Source organism: Drosophila innubila (genome assembly GCF_004354385.1).
Source record: "Drosophila innubila isolate TH190305 chromosome 3R unlocalized genomic scaffold, UK_Dinn_1.0 2_E_3R, whole genome shotgun sequence".
NCBI classification, from domain to species: Eukaryota; Metazoa; Arthropoda; class Insecta; order Diptera; family Drosophilidae; genus Drosophila; species Drosophila innubila.
The window spans coordinates 23,416,902-23,432,614 of NW_022995380.1; the positions used below are offsets into that span (position 1 = coordinate 23,416,902).

At 40.3% G+C, this 15,713-nt stretch overlaps 5 protein-coding genes across 5 annotated transcripts; 2 read left to right on the plus strand and 3 right to left on the minus strand.

Annotated features, from left to right (window-relative positions):
* Positions 1 to 24: 24 nt before the first annotated feature.
* On the minus strand, positions 25 to 6,114 carry LOC117789459. Its single transcript, XM_034628491.1, has 9 exons — positions 5,130 to 6,114; positions 3,967 to 4,069; positions 3,019 to 3,191; positions 2,853 to 2,957; positions 2,328 to 2,713; positions 1,630 to 1,681; positions 1,061 to 1,257; positions 819 to 1,008; positions 25 to 755 (listed from the first exon to the last, which is right to left on the minus strand). The coding sequence occupies exons 1-9, from the start codon at positions 6,109 to 6,111 to the stop codon at positions 25 to 27; spliced, it is 2,919 nt and encodes a 972-aa protein (XP_034484382.1). The 5' UTR covers positions 6,112 to 6,114.
* On the plus strand, positions 2,819 to 4,814 carry LOC117792512 (probable serine/threonine-protein kinase clkA). Its single transcript, XM_034632685.1, has 2 exons — positions 2,819 to 2,933; positions 4,167 to 4,814. Exon 2 carries the CDS (start codon positions 4,177 to 4,179, stop codon positions 4,645 to 4,647), a length of 471 nt encoding a protein of 156 aa, XP_034488576.1. The 5' UTR covers positions 2,819 to 2,933; positions 4,167 to 4,176; the 3' UTR covers positions 4,648 to 4,814.
* Positions 6,115 to 7,118: 1,004 nt separating the features above from the next.
* Positions 7,119 to 8,548, minus strand: LOC117790292. Its single transcript, XM_034629701.1, has 2 exons — positions 8,049 to 8,548; positions 7,119 to 7,977 (listed from the first exon to the last, which is right to left on the minus strand). The coding sequence occupies exons 1-2, from the start codon at positions 8,298 to 8,300 to the stop codon at positions 7,363 to 7,365; spliced, it is 867 nt and encodes a 288-aa protein (XP_034485592.1). The 5' UTR covers positions 8,301 to 8,548; the 3' UTR covers positions 7,119 to 7,362.
* A 267-nt stretch (positions 8,549 to 8,815) lies between these two features.
* On the plus strand, positions 8,816 to 11,903 carry LOC117790686 (serine/threonine-protein phosphatase 5). Its single transcript, XM_034630208.1, has 8 exons — positions 8,816 to 9,079; positions 9,344 to 9,585; positions 9,645 to 9,795; positions 9,882 to 10,003; positions 10,066 to 10,336; positions 10,398 to 10,848; positions 10,908 to 10,989; positions 11,053 to 11,903. Exons 1-8 carry the CDS (start codon positions 8,911 to 8,913, stop codon positions 11,110 to 11,112), a joined length of 1,548 nt encoding a protein of 515 aa, XP_034486099.1. The 5' UTR covers positions 8,816 to 8,910; the 3' UTR covers positions 11,113 to 11,903.
* LOC117790685 lies at positions 11,891 to 15,546 on the minus strand. The gene is made up of 6 exons (XM_034630207.1): positions 15,288 to 15,546; positions 14,726 to 15,224; positions 13,565 to 14,665; positions 13,256 to 13,502; positions 13,053 to 13,195; positions 11,891 to 12,991 (listed from the first exon to the last, which is right to left on the minus strand). Exons 1-6 carry the CDS (start codon positions 15,470 to 15,472, stop codon positions 11,918 to 11,920), a joined length of 3,249 nt encoding a protein of 1,082 aa, XP_034486098.1. The 5' UTR covers positions 15,473 to 15,546; the 3' UTR covers positions 11,891 to 11,917.
* Between the last annotated feature and the right edge of the window lie 167 nt (positions 15,547 to 15,713).

Here is a 15,713-nt window from a genome sequence, read left to right on the forward strand (position 1 = left end):
GAATTTAAATGATGTAAATTATTTTTATGGCTGCAAAGTTTCTTTTATCCAGTCCACATAAGCTCCAACTCGACTGTATACACCTGGCCAGCCGTTAAGGCCACAAGGTGTGGGTCCAAAGGAAACGACACCTGCCAAGAAGTAGTATGTGTTCACTTTGTTTGTGTCCAGTCCTATAAGTGGGCCACCAGAGTCACCGCGACAGGAGTCCACACCTTCCATGCCGCCGGCACACATCTGTGTGTTTTCCAGCACAATGCTCTGGCGACTATACACAGATTGGCATTCATCCAGAGTGAAGCCATCCACGGCAGCCTTGAGCTTAAGATTACTAGCCGACAGCTCCTCCGTCTTGCCCCATCCTGCCACATCCATGGAGATGCCATCGAACGTGGCCGAGCGTAGATTCGCATCCAAAGGCAGGCAAATGGGACGCACAAAGTCCGTAAACTCGATTTGGCGTGCCAAGCGCAACAGAGCGATATCGTTGACTTGGTTCTTGGAACTGGGTACGTATGATGGATGTGGTATGGTGCGCTCAACCGGCACATCCATGTGCGGCGGTGCACAATCCTTCATGCCGCGCACATCCACCTCACAGTCCGGATCTGTGGTCGTGTCCCATTCGCCCAAACGGACACCGGTGAGACGCCAGTCGGCGGGCAGGGCAGCACCATTGACACAGTGTGATGCGGTCACCACGTACCGAGTGCTGATCAGTGAACCCCCGCAGTGATGACCTTTGTTTCCAGAGCCTATAAAACAATAAGTGTTGAAATTGCTGCACTGTCATTCACAAACTCTAATGGATAGGTTACCTTTGGTATACTCCACCAGTGCCATCCAGGGAAACTCATCGATTTTGGTCTTAACTCCGCCATAAATGCGATTCGACAGAATATTTCCGCACTGTCCCGGCAACGGTAACAAATTCATATGCGTATTATTTGCAGGTGGCTTCACTGTTGTCACCGGTGAGCTATCCCGATATCGATCCGGACAGCATATCTGAAAATATGAAATTTACTTAATTTGTTAACATATCATTTTGTAGGCTTACCAAAACTCTGCCATTAACATAGCCACATTGACTGCGACTTAAATACAGCTTGTCCGAGTTCTTCAATGGGGATGTTGTCAATATACCATATAAATACTTGCAATCCTCTAGATGAATGCACAGGGCACGTTCCCTATTCGGGGTTATGCAGCGTCCATAGTTCGGCACCTGATTCGCCTCATTGGGGAAATAAAATTCTGTGAAAATAAAATACAATAATCAAATGTAGTAGATTAATAATATTATTTGTCCGGCGATTATAGAAACTGGTTTCGCACGTTAGATGTGAAGGCCCCTTTAAACAATTAAACAAACATGCTTAGAGACATACATATGTATGTACAGATAGTCAAGAAAGTGTTTTGACAAGATCAAAACTTTATTTTTATGCGTATTTATTTAAATTCTTTTTTTTTTACTGTTTTTGGCTATGGTTCTGAGAACAAGTTAAGTTAGAACTCATATGTGAATTTTAACTTAGTCAACACACTTCTTTGACTACCAATACATACGCACATAAATTACTTATTTATGTCGCTTCTATCTTTCTTCCCCTTTTGCCTACTTACGCGCTCTTGTCACATTTACACAAACTCCAAGGAAAGCACAGACCGCAATTAACTTAATCATATTTTTTAATATGTTATGTATAACATATAAATGTCAAAAGTGTAATTTTTTATTTTGTATTATTAGTAAATGTCGATTTCCGTAGAACTCTACGCCTCGCAACAGGTGAAGATGCCAAAGTCAGACTTGGCACACAACTGAAAGGCCGCTGGCCGTGAGAGCGGCTTAACAGAGAACTTTGATGAGCTTTGATTAGAGCTTTTTCATATTTGGCTGTTGTTGCTTTTATCTATTAAAGCTAGAAGTTAAAAGATGATGAGAGCTTGTATATGCAAATCTTAATATACCCTTTCAAATGATATTATAATTTTGTCTCTTAATGTGTAACGTATTGTAGAAGGAGCGGATACTATACTTTTTGGATTAATACATCCTTAGTCAGGATACCTGAAAAGATTGGATTTATATCACAACAGTATTATTTCATTTTTAAAAGCTAGTTTCTGCAAGGTTATCAAATATTCGCCTTGCTGAAGATACATTTCCTTTACTTGTTTTATATTTTTTTTTATTATTATTTTTAATTTTTCTAGTAAGCATTATACATAACACTGTTAGTTCTATATTTGTAGGCTTTGGCATCTAAAAGCTTTGTTTACATATACATATACGCGTATTCATGCCTCCCTTGCGTTCATGTATTGACCATTGGGATTGCAGTATTATTACGGATGCTATCAGAAATCCATGTCATGAAAGAACTGACGGCCGTATAAACACCCGGAACAGTCGTAACGCCGCAGAGTGTTGGCCCAAATGCCACAATCCCTAGCAGCGTATAGCGTCCATCAGCATTGAGAAGTCCCGACATGCCATCATCCATGAAGGGTCCTCCACTGTCCCCACGGCAAACATCATTCATCGGTTGTCCTTGAGCACACAAATGATTCGGCGTGATGACAATCGGTTGTTGAAAGTTCTCGCTAAGACTGGCATAGGTAATGGCACAAGTCGTGGTATTAACTATGGGCAATCTGATAAATCTCACCGATGTTGAGCTGGAAGAGTTGGCTGAAATGTTATCTGAAATCGGGGTAGGCGGAGAAATGTAGTGTTTTTTTGTGAGAGAGTTCGAGAACGGAACATTTATTTGATTTCAATTATTCATTGTTTTAAAATATTTTTATTTTTACGATATAAAAAAAAGTTTTATTTTACTTACTTTCCGAAGTTGTACTCCAGCCCGCAACGACTCCCATTTGACCAATAAGTCGATTCGCAAGTGCCGATGTACTATTTAAAGGTAAGCATATTGACGTGAAATTGGCTAAAAGTATAAAAATCTGTTCACTTGCATTACTCTATGAGTAGGGAAAGAATATATTTACCTAGATTATTATTAAGATTCAGAAGCGCAATATCATTGGCATACTTTGGTTGATCATAGTTGGGATGCACCAGCACTCGGTTAATGCCAAATAAATTCGGGGTACTGCAATTGCCAGCACTTGCAGCACAGTCTCTTGCACCGGGGCTATCATCGCCTATGCGTACCTGGAATCTGTGAAAGGGTTTATTGAAAACGTAGATTAATTAAGGCTCGATGACATTAGTTCAACTATAAAGCTTAATGTAGCTTTAAGAAGATTCATAAATTCCCTTAGCATGGAAGCCAAGATCTAGAGGGAAATAATTTTTTTTACGAAATTAATTATATTTGAGTGCAGAATGAATTTTTAGGCCAAACCATGAACATAATGACATTCCTCTTAAAAATCTGTCAAGTTTTGACAAAGTTATGAGAGTAAGAAGTTGGTCAAACCATTGACCTAGTAACTTTACATGTCAAAATTTTTATCAAATTTGACATGATTTTTTACAAAAAAATGAAAGGTCTCAGAATCAAGTTTAAAGTGTTGTTTTATACTAATTATGATATAAGGAGTCGATTAAAAGTGAAATCTTGAGATTTAAAATTTTCAATTTTCAAAATTCTAAAGGGGGGACCCTTGGCATCGAAGCCTAGATCTAGAAGGAAATCATTTTTTTACGAAATAAATTATATTTTAATGCATAATGAATTTTGAGGAAAAACTATGAACATAGTGGCATTCCGCTTAAAAATCGGCCCAGTTTTGACAAAGTTATGAAAGTAAAAAGTTGGTCAAACCTTTGACCTAGCGCAACTTTACAAGAATATAATTAAAATAGGGAAATTATGTCTCAAAGAAAATTGCGTTAAAACTTTACAGTGAAATAATAGTACTGACTTTTTCTAATAAATAACAATTAGATTTACAAGTATTGTTGAGTCATTTGGGTGTAGTAGTACTTACAGCTCCAGATCGGTGACCAAATTGACAACACAATGTGCGGCAGTTACAATATAGTTATTGGAAATCAAAGATCCAGAGCAGCGATAACTGATGCGACCATTTGCTGTCATTAAAAGAATTGCATAATTTAGTTAATATAAATATTATTATTACTTTTATCAGTAATACTATTATAATTTTTATGATTATTACTTTTGCAGATTGTGCAAAATGAGTAAACCTGGTTGTTCCTGTAAAAGTGCCAATGAGCCAAATCCAAATTGTGCTTATTGTGGTAACAAGAAGCTAACCTATTATAATGATCAATATCAAAACAGTTATCAAAACAATTACGGAGAGAATCAAGGCTATAATAAACCTGGATGTTGCTGTAAAAATGCCAATGAGCCAAGTCCCAATTGTGTTTATTGTCGTAACAAGGCCCAAGGCTATTATAATGATCAATATCAAAACAGTTACGCACAAAATCAAGGCAATAATGGCTATAATGCTTATAACCAAGGAAGCGACTATTCGTATGGAAGCCAATGGACACAGCCTCAACCGAATGCCCAACAGGGTCAACAGGGCGAAGGTGATACAAACAATAATACCTGGTCACTCCTGAAGCCTGTATTGGTCTTTGGTGCCGGTTGTTACGTGACCTCGCAAATGGTGAATGTGGCCAGTGAATTGGGTTAACAACAACCGTTGCGTAGCCCTTTTCTTAATGAACTTCTATTTAATTTTCTTGACAAGCCGGTATTTCATCAGTAACAAAAATCTGTACACCCCCACTACATCCAAAATATTTGCAATGCTTCGTTGATGGTGTAAATAAAATTTTATGTGCTGTTCATTTATTTCAATTCTAAAATGGTTCATTTTTTTTAATATTTTTAACTCTGAAAGCTCAACTTGGGAAATTTGTTTGTAAAAATACATCGAAAAAAGCTGTTTCCAAGTAACTTAAATCTAGTTTTTTGACGATGTTTTAAGTTAATAAAATCATGAATTAGAATCTCGCTGAAGTCTTAAATTACATTTTTAAGAGATTTCTAAAAATGCTGACAAAAACTATATATAAAACCAGACATATATCTATATATCGTCTGACAATCGATCCACAACAAGATTTTTTTTTTGTCTTTTTATACATTTCAATTGAAAACTCAATTACTTACTTTTATTGCGATATGCGATCCTTGCCAGCCATGGATACTGTCCAGGTTGAGCATCTTCTCCACCCAGAATGCGTGTGGTCAGGCTGATTCCACAATCAGGTGAATTAATGCGAGATGCCAGTGTGAATGTGGGGTTCGAAAAGGGTGGGGGCGTACCCGTGGATATGGGCGTAACCATGATGGGGATTCCCATATCTCGTACTACTTGCTCCTGGCTTGCAGCGGCCGTAAGCTCTCCTTCACCCTTGTTTTCTATGGACTTGTGAAATCGCAGGTCTCCAGGAAACACAATTGGTCTATCCTTGGGCGCAGGACGCGGTGTGTGACTTCTTGGCTGCTCATCATGGTCAATTTTATACTCATAGTGATTGGCATTATCATAGCCAAAATTATGTTCATCATAATCATCATCAAGGGGTTGGGGACAATTACGTTGGGCTTCAAAATCCCGATAATTGTGCAAAAGCATTTCCGTCTCATATGCCATGAATCTATTGAACCCAGGATCGGGCTTAGAGCTGATTGGAGCATCCCAGACCCAACGATCTCTAGGCGGGGCAAAGCGAATAATGCGATTACTATGTAGCGATGACTCATGATGCTGTGGACAACAGACAAGCGGATCGATTTCTTGAAAGCCACAGCCAGCTGAATGCACCCTAGAGAAGACGGCAACGCGATCCTCCGACCTGTGATTGAGCAGAAGTCGGACAAAGGGCAGACAGTCCTTGATGCGGATGCAATGACAGAAGCCGGTGACGGTGACGCAAACAACTGCAAAAATTGGGGATTGGAAACACAAGTGAAGTGACTTGCTAATATTACCAAAAAAAAGAAAAAAAACCAATACCAATACCAAGGTCAATATCTGCAAACCAGAAGTGCCTAGAGCGCCAAGACACAAGCCCAGACAAAAGTCCGGCACAGCAATTACTGAGTCACTTTTGCCATCGTTTTCGTTATAATACATACATAGATACATATATGTCTGTCTGTCTGACTGTGTCTGTATTTATGTGTAGTTTATTGCCCTTCGCTTTGCGGCTCAGAGCATGATGTTAGCACATTTACTTGGGGAATTTCTAGTCATTGACCATGACCTACTGCCAATCAGCCACCCCGCTGACGTTTGTTCTGGTTTCTTTTCTTTTGCTTCCAAATTAATTTCTACTCGTAATACATTAATTGCCTCATTCTCATTCTTAACGATAAAAGCACTTTATGTAAATATCCAAGTGTTAAGTTCGTTGTTTAAGTCGTTAGAATTTGTACTCACATTGAAAGCAAACTGTGAAAATAACTGTTGTGTATATGAGCTTTGTAGGCAGCCAATGCATTTTGAGCTTTCCTTGAGTAGCTTTGGATATTTATTTCAACACAGAATCTCACCGCAGAGACATACACATATATACACACACTTGTACACGGATACGCAAGTTCTCAGCTGATCATTGAATTTTGAGACACAGACACAACTTATGCCGTCGAGGTGCAAAATAAAATTGAAATAAATTGGTTCAATATCTGAGTATATCTTATTTCCATTTTCATTTCGACGGCGGCGCTCGTGCTTTGTTGTTTTTGTTTTAATTTTATTTAATTTTATTATCAACAGCGAATCAAAACAAAGAGGGAATACCAAAAACAAATTATACACATACCCCAAAAGCTGAGCTTATGAAAGAGCTAACAATACATGCAAAGAAACACACACACACATGCGCCTACAGAGATAAATTAGTACAGGCCGATGTAAGGAGAGCGAACGAGCGATCATAACAGACCCGACATTCGAGTCACACTGGCATCTCGTGCGTACGTTGAAGTGCCGGCAACACAAAAACAAAAACAACACATACAACAATACAAAAAACATGTTTTGAGCATGTGCACTCACACACATGCATACATATAGCTGTGTTTGCTCTCAGTATGATTTTCAGTTACTTTTTATCAAAAAAATAAGGTTTAAAAAATAGTTTATTGCAGTTCAATGGTCATATATGTATGTATATATTTTGATCTTATATTCTTATTCACAAATTACTAACATGTTTAGTAAATGTGTATGAAATGCACTTTACTTAAAAAAGAATGTCTTACTTTCTAGAAATGTATGTATGTATGGAATGTATTGATGCTGATGGCGTGCAATGCATTAGGTTGCTCCCGTTAAGCCTTTTTTTGTATCTCGTACTTGATCTTGGAAAGAGCGCCATAAGCAGCGGTTGATCTATGCCACCGGGACTACTTCTGGCGCAGCAGCAGCAGCAGAAGCAGCAACAGAGACAATGACACTAGCTGAAACGTGATTCTCGACCTGTTCTACAGGTTCGACTGCGATCGGCTGCGACTCCGACTCTGATTGCGACGGCGACTCCGACTGTGGCTGCTGCTGAGTTGGAGACGCGTTCACCGCAATCGTTGTCACTGCAGCCGACGATGCATAAATGCCATTTGTATCAGTATTGCCATCATTGTTGGCTAGCTGATCATCATCATCATCAACTGGAGTTTCTTGACGCAATACCGCTGCTAAATGGCTATCATTATCTGTCTCCAAAGTCTGCTCACTAACATCGTTTACGGCGGCTGGAGTTGTCGTTGCTTGCGTTGTTTCTATTGTGACTGAGACATCCGTCGACTGCTCCAATTCACAATCGATGTTGCCGCTAGTTCCATTTACATTTAAATGAACAGATACGTCACCATTGTGCATAGAATGCGGCGTCTTCAGTTCATTGATGATCTTTTCCCCCACTTTCGGGTCAATCTCGTTGATTTGCTCTTGCAGTTTAGATTTGAAGTCTGCCGGCCATTTGGGATTCCATTCCCGGAACAGTTTAATCTGTTCAAGACAATTAAATAAACAGGCAGTTAGTAAATGTATAGATATTTAAATGTATCTTTTATAGTTACGCGGCATTGAAATAGGCTCATGGGCTTGTCCTGTACTCCCGACGTGGCCAGGGAATTCACAACGCCATTTACATAGGTGCTGCCTCCACTTCCATTTCCACTTCCACCTTCACCTGCGCCCACGGATGCGTCTCTCGTGAGATACTCCACAAATACATACACAAAATCATCGCGTTGCAGTTCACTCCATTCGTTAAACCATTGAATAATATAACGGAACTCTCCGTCTACTGATAAGTTACTCATAGACATATTTTCTTATATTGTGTTTCCCACGTTCTCACTCAGGCACACACACACACTCCCCCGCACAGTCACTTTAAAATGGTAAATTTGCAATGAAATTTGTGGTTGCGACTAATGTGAATTGAGATTCTAGTTGTAGTTAATTGAACCCAGACTCTACTTGCGTATCTGAATACTGCTATTCGCTTTAAAGTTTCTATACTAACAACAACCCGTTTCTAACTTTTTTCACTGCTTGAATGCAAAGCCCAGCTCACAACAGCTGTTGCGGCTTTGAAGTTATCGATAGTAGCATATGCGGCGTTATACAGCACCCGCACCTGCTACCGATTCTAGTACAGGGAGAGATAGGGACAGAACTAAATTTTAAGTGTACATTCTTGTTGCTTGTTGTGTTTTCTGCTGATTTTTATATTAATATTTCTGACATATTTTACTTTATAAATATACCTCGAGTCATCTGAGTTTCGAAGTCGTAGCATATCGATAAGTGCGCCTGTTCGCTTGTTGCTCCTCTCTAGTCATATTGGCGTTGATCAACACTTGAAAATTTGCAGACAGTAAATAATATTAGAGAAATAGTCAGGCAGCAAATAATCATCAATTAAAACAAATTATGTCGTCGTCCGAACTGGAAACTCAACAGAAATCCACGGATAATCTGCAGGAACAAGCGACCAATGCAGAGACTAGCGCCGCCAAACGTGATTCAGCGCCGGAAGCAGGAGATCCAGATTTTGCCGCCGCGGAGCAGTACAAAAATAAAGGAAATGATTTGCTCAAAAGTAAGTTGATAATCATCACTTACACAAGTCATTAGACATTCTGATATATTGTGTAAAGCAAGCAAAACCCTCTAAGAACGTTAAACAGGTCTATCGCGTCTTGTGCTTTTAGTACGCTTTGCTCGACCTAACCTTAAAACCAATGGATTGGCATTAGTGCTGTGTGAGATAATTTGTATCTCTCAATTTGGAGGATAGCTTATCTTTAAAAACTGAAAGTCATCCAATGTTTAATATCGCATTCCTCTTTTCAACGTTTTGCAGCCAAGGAATTTTCGAAAGCCATCGACATGTATTCCAAAGCCATAGAACTGTATCCCAGCAGTGCAATTTACTATGCAAATCGAGCGATGGCGCATTTGCGCCAAGAAAACTTTGGTCTGGCTCTGCAGGATGGCGTTTTGGCGGTCAAAACTGATCCCAGCTACTTGAAAGGCTACTATCGGCGTGCGGCTGCCCACATGTCCTTGGGCAAGTTTAAACTGGCGCTATCCGATTTTGAATATGTGAGTACATAATCTAAAAAGAAAATGAATCATAATTACAGGATAAACTATCTTCTCAGGTGGCCAAATGCAGGCCCAATGATAAGGACGCCAAGTTCAAATATTACGAGTGCAACAAAATTGTAAAAATGCGCGCTTTTGAGCGAGCTATTGCGGTAGATAAGCCGGAGAAGACGCTCTCGGAGATGTATAGAGATTTAGAGAACATCAGTAAGTATTATTTGAATAGCTGTATGATAACATGATTATTACTTGATTTTTGTAGTTTAGATGTTAATCAAATGTTATTTATTTAGCTATTGAAGACGACTACAAGGGTCCTCAACTGGAGGATGGCAAGGTTACTTTACAGTTCATGAAAGACCTTATGGAGCACTATAAGGCACAAAAGAGACTGCATCGCAAATTCGCCTATAAGGTAGTACAATTTTATAGCATATAGTAGTGTTAAATTATTGTAAAATTTGTATTTGTTTGCAGATACTCTGTGACATTGATGTGTATATGCGTGCACAACCGTCCCTGGTGGACATTAAAGTTCCGGGTGAGGAGAAGTTCACAATTTGTGGCGATATACACGGCCAATTCTATGATTTGATGAATATCTTTGAGATAAACGGACTGCCATCGGAGAAGAATCCGTATCTGTTCAATGGTGATTTTGTTGATAGAGGTTCATTCTCTGTAGAATGTATATTCACGCTCTTTGGCTTTAAGCTGCTGTATCCCAACCACTTCTTCCTGTCACGCGGTGAGCTAAAAAGCAACATTGTAAATTATTTTCCACTCAACTAATTGAATGTTATTTTCAGGCAATCACGAAAGCATCAATATGAATCAAATGTACGGATTTACGGGCGAGGTAACCGCCAAGTATACTAGTACCATGGCCGACATATTTACGCAAGTATTCAATTGGCTTCCACTATGCCATTGTATCAATCAGAAGATCCTCGTCATGCATGGTGGCCTCTTCTCATCAGACGATGTTACTTTGGATAACATACGGCGTATCGATCGCAATTGTCAGCCACCGGAGGAGGGTCTCATGTGCGAGCTGCTCTGGTCGGATCCGCAGCAATGGATGGGTCGCGGTCCATCTAAGCGCGGTGTGGGCATACAGTTTGGTCCCGACGTAACTGAAACGTTCTGTAAGCTTAACAACTTGGATTACATCATTCGCAGCCACGAGGTTAAAGATATGGGCTATGAGATGGCACACAATGGTCAATGTATAACAGTCTTCTCGGCGCCAAACTATTGGTAGGTCCAGCTCCGTTCAGACAGCATTCGACAACAACTTTAATATTGTTTGTTTACAGTGATACTATGGGCAACATGGGCGCTTTTATAACAATTACTGGTAACAATCTAACACCAAAAATCAGATCCTTTGAGGCTGTGGTAAGTTTTCCTACTGAATAGTAACTGAATGAATATAATAATGATATTAATTGTATATTTTAGCCACATCCCGATGTCAAGCCCATGGCATATGCCAATAGTCTAATGAACTGGCTGGCGTAGTCATAGCAGCCAGTCCTTATGCATAACAATAGCTAAGCACACTATAAACACATAAAAAGAATTCCCCAGCCCACGCTTGAGAACCCACAGTCGCAAACACAGTCAAAAAAACGGATTCTAAAATGCTCAATGGACCTTTATGCCAACAGTTTGCAAATTCATTCTACTGTTTACTAGTATGATTAAATAGCACTGTTGTGGTATGTAGGACTGAAGCAGCTGTATAGCAATCACTTTACAACAAATTCATTTATATTTGATACAAAAGAAAAACGTTGATTACATTAATGTGGCTTTAAAAGTCAGATGCTAAGTTTATTTGGTGCTAAGCATCTGAGTATTCACTTTGCAGTGTTTATGCTATTTAAAAAAAAACAAAGCAAACCGGTAGAGTGAACTAATTGTATTATGTTTACGAGTATGCATAGCATTTAATAATTGGCAATAATCTGCGTGCCCACACAGTCTACCACAAATACCAATACCTTGTAATTCTATTTTTTTTTTCAAAATTTTTACATTTTTTAAACTTAATTTAATTTTTTTTACTTCATCCTTACCCTTTTGTTTATATATCAAGTCATTTTAATAAAATTACGCAAATTATAGAAACAAATACCTCAATAATCCATTTCAATTTTGCAATTAATTCAAGTCAGTATATAGTACTTGTTTGGAAGCCAATGTGTTTGGTTCAATCATTCGAAAGGCATTAAAAAGACATTTAGCATTAAATTCTGTAACCTTAAACTATTGAGCGGAATACAGAATAGAGCAATTGTGTAATGATACCAATCGACTTTTATTATTCAAGATCTAGATCGACATCAACTGGTGCTGCTAAACTTAATCCTACAATGCGAAAAACTTCATTCACATTGGTCTTGTAATCCTTAAGATGAGCCCGTTGCAACAGCGTTACATATACAAATGGTCCGTTATAGGTAAATAGATTAAGGAATACTTGCACTGCAAGATCCTGCATTTCTTTGGGCTGTCCCTGAGACAGATACAATGCCACAATGGTTAGCAAGTCATGGAGGTGCTTTCCCTCGATCTGTAGACTGCGTATGAAAGGCGCAATATGCTGCAATAGTTTCAGCTGAAGCTTGTACTCCTGAGTGGGTGCCAACGATTTTTCCGTGCAGCTGTGTACGCTGGCTGCCTTGAGGAACTGTTTTAACTGTGGTATCACATCGCTGAGACTACGCTTTAAAATAAAATCTTTGGCATGCAGCCCGAGAATGTGTAGCAAGCTAAAGCAGCGGCTTAGCACCACCGAATCCTTCTGACGGAACTTTTCAACAAGGGGTAACCATACCAAATGAACCAGAGGCAACAGTTCGTTCTCATAGTCTGCGAGCAGTGGGACACCGGTGGCAAGGCAATCCAGTGCAAGAATTTGTTGTGCCTGTTCGGTGTTTGAGAGAAATCTAATAGCCTGTCCCAATATTTCCTTAGTCATTTCAATATGACGCGGCAGCACAGGCTTTGAAGGCTCCATCGTCGAAGGATCCTCAGCCTCTGTTTCGGGCATATTTACATCTGCTTCTTCGATTGGCGCACTCTCCAAATCAACAGGCCCGTCGGGAGATGGCTTATTGAGTACATTTAGCCAACTACTTAAAATATCTTGCACCTCATCCACTTGCATTTGAATGTCGCCAATCTCTTGTGCTGCATTAGTTTGCCAGCTTGATACATGTCTCAAAAATGCATTGAAGACACGCAGGTAGGAATGAACATTGTCTGTCTGATGCAACTTGGTGCATTCATCACATATAGTTTGAAAAATACTATCCAAATGAGGCACATTTCCACGCGTGCTGTACTGCATTACGACGGTGAGAATGTCAACGGCAGCGCTAGACTCCGGTGACTATAAAGAGGAAGTTGCGGATGTAGTAGTAACCAGAGTAATTGATCCAAGTAAGACTTACCCTCTTAAGCAACGTATTGAGATGAAATGTGATGTAATCCGTAGAACACTCTATGAAATGCGATGGTTGTGCATATTTCAAGGCAAGCTGCATAGACATGAATGCAAATGTAGCTGCCTGGTGTACAGTTGTATTGCTGCTGGCTGAAATTTGGAGAATTGCTGTGATATACTATTTAAAGAGCAGTCCAATACGCAGCATACCCAGTTTAAGTAATACCCTGTGCAAGCTGCGAAATATGTGACCGTCAAATGTATCGCCAATAAATTTAGCACAATGCCCCAAAGCATCCAAAACCAGACAAGTATGCAGCACATTAAATTGAGCATCCGAAATGCTCACACGACTGTTGACTGGCTCGCTCTCATCGTCCGAGTCACAATCCTGAGTGCGCACCTCCAGAGCAGATGAGTATAAGCCAGGTGTGTGATCCTTAAACCAAGAGGTAGGCTGAAAGGATAAACACATCAATTTGTATAAGTCAAGATTATGAATAAACAGTGTGTGACAACCTTATCAACTTTAAGTCGCCAGGCTGCATCCGGTTGCAGTGCCAATTGCCAGTGCTCATCAGCGAGAAGCTGTTCCAGGAAAAGTTCCGCCAACACTAAACGACTTCCTCGTGCAATCTTTTGCTGTGGCGTCACCATAAGCGTCAGCAACAGTATAGACTCATTCATGACTGGACTGTGTTGCTCGATCAACTCTTGGCAAAAGTCAAAGATTAGATGATTTATAGTCGGCTCAGCGCCCAATAGCTCAGCAATATCGTAAAGGACATCAACACAACGTTTAGAGCTGAGATATTTAAACTGCCGCCAAGGCAATTTATCGAGCTGTGCAGCCAAGTCCCTAGTACTGCCTTCAACGATTTGTCGGAGAGAATAATCCTCATTAAGCAGTTCTCGCGATGTACGCTGATTAAGCGCCGACAGCAGACACATGACAAACAGCTCCAGGTTTTTGGGCACCAACAACAGCAGTTGCAGTCTGTCAGGACTGAGATTGCGCAAGAGTCCTTTGAAGAAGAGCAGCTCGACAAACTGTTCGCTGTCATCGCAGCGATGTAGAATTCGTGGCCACTTGTGGAGATGTGCGTCCAGCAGAAGTTCCGCATTCTCGTCGAAGATTCCTGACAAACTGGGTTGCTGTTGCAGATGCGAAAGTGTCGCTTGACACAGCTCAGCAATTGACGGTTCCTCATCAGTTGACAATGCCAGCACACTCTCCAGCAAGTGGGTAAAGTTGTGCTTTAAATTGTGCGCACAATTTCTGAGCAGAAGACAACAAATCTCGGCATACGCTTGTCGCACTTTAACACTATCGTGGGCTCGCAGTATTGTTGTTTCCAAGAAAATCGGACTCATATGTTGCGATGTAGCTGCAATCCACTGTGCTGAGCGTAGATTTGCTTGAAGCTGCTTAAGTCGCTCTTCGTTTTGCTCAAGATTGAAACGCTTGCTGCCAAAAATGTGTATATCATTCGATTTCTCAACGGGCGCCGCATTAAATAGCGCTTGAAATGCATTCACATCATAGCGTGTCATATAGAACTCATCTGTAGTTTCCTCAAACATAATGCAGGTGATACGACCCAGGGCTTTGATGGCCATCTAAGATGAGATATCATATAGTCAAGAAGAAAGCTTGAATATAGATTCAATGCCACTTACCGATTTGATGGATTCGCCCATCTTATCATCCGCCTTGGATGCCTTGAACAGCACTGTAACGACTTTGGGCAGGAATATGAATATGGTATTTGCTACTTGATTGCGGAGAACCACATCCGTTGCTTCGGCCTCATCGTGCACGTAGAAAAGAACCATCAAGCAATCCAGAGATGCAATGACCAATTTTCGATACTTCTCCTGCTGTATGAGCTCCAACAGTGTAAGCAGTATTTGTCCTATTACAATCGTCGTCTCCTTTGTGTAAAATACTTCCAACACATCGCTAGCGGATCGTCGCAATGCTTCAGTCATGCAAAGGACTGCCGCTAGCTTAATTTCCTCGGAGAGATTGGGTCGCATTGTGGCGCCTTTTGAGTCGCGCAACTGCTGCAATGCCACCACAAGTATTGAGCGCAAACCTTTCTCATCCGAAAGGCGCAACTGAGAAACAACATACCGCAGGCAGTCTAGTAAGCTGGTACGCAGCTCCTGGCTTTCTCTGTTAAGGACTCAACAGAAATTAAGATCAATTTCTCACATTTGTATTGTCAATTCCACATACCCAACGAGTTCATCTAGCTTGATCACAAGTGGCACCACAATTTGTACCTGAAATATGCGCGATTGTCCAAAATCAAATCCTTTCACTTCCTTTTCCACCTTCGCCAATGTCGTTTTGCTGGGCTGTTTAACGAAATCATCAATTGCCGGCTTAATGCGCATCACATAGGCCTCCAGCGATGACATTTTGTCTCAAAAAAAAAAACAAACAAGTATTTTGAACAACAAGCAACCGAAAGTGCGTCAATTGGAAAGAGTTGCCAGACCAACTGGAGCAACAGCTGTTTCTATCAACTGTGAGGCATTCATATGTTTACGTTTCAAAAAACCGTTTAGTTTAAAATGGAAACTCTGCCATTATTTTTAAAAATTGTAAGTTAACAGCGGAAGTAAATTTAAGGGAAATCCTAGCACAAATTTAGCTAAT

Excerpts from the sequence above, each read along its gene's own strand:
- LOC117792512 (XM_034632685.1), top strand. The coding sequence starts at position 4,177 with ATGAGTAAACCTGGTTGTTCCTGTAAAAGTGCCAATGAGCCAAATCCA.
- LOC117789459 (XM_034628491.1), bottom strand. The coding sequence starts at position 6,111 with ATGTATCTATGTATGTATTATAACGAAAACGATGGCAAAAGTGACTCA. Across the intron at positions 2,958-3,018 it reads GAATCTTAATAATAATCTAG|CCAATTTCACGTCAATATGC; the intron begins GTAAATATATTC and ends TTATACTTTTAG. Across the intron at positions 2,714-2,852 it reads CTGGAGTACAACTTCGGAAA|ATAACATTTCAGCCAACTCT; the intron begins GTAAGTAAAATA and ends CCCCGATTTCAG.
- LOC117790292 (XM_034629701.1), bottom strand. The coding sequence starts at position 8,300 with ATGTCTATGAGTAACTTATCAGTAGACGGAGAGTTCCGTTATATTATT. Across the intron at positions 7,978-8,048 it reads TGAGCCTATTTCAATGCCGC|ATTAAACTGTTCCGGGAATG; the intron begins GTAACTATAAAA and ends TGTCTTGAACAG.
- LOC117790686 (XM_034630208.1), top strand. The coding sequence starts at position 8,911 with ATGTCGTCGTCCGAACTGGAAACTCAACAGAAATCCACGGATAATCTG. Across the intron at positions 9,796-9,881 it reads TAGAGATTTAGAGAACATCA|CTATTGAAGACGACTACAAG; the intron begins GTAAGTATTATT and ends TTATTTATTTAG. Across the intron at positions 10,004-10,065 it reads ATCGCAAATTCGCCTATAAG|ATACTCTGTGACATTGATGT; the intron begins GTAGTACAATTT and ends ATTTGTTTGCAG.
- LOC117790685 (XM_034630207.1), bottom strand. The coding sequence starts at position 15,472 with ATGTCATCGCTGGAGGCCTATGTGATGCGCATTAAGCCGGCAATTGAT. Across the intron at positions 13,503-13,564 it reads GGCGACTTAAAGTTGATAAG|CCTACCTCTTGGTTTAAGGA; the intron begins GTTGTCACACAC and ends TTATCCTTTCAG. Across the intron at positions 12,992-13,052 it reads TCAATACGTTGCTTAAGAGG|TCACCGGAGTCTAGCGCTGC; the intron begins GTAAGTCTTACT and ends TCCTCTTTATAG.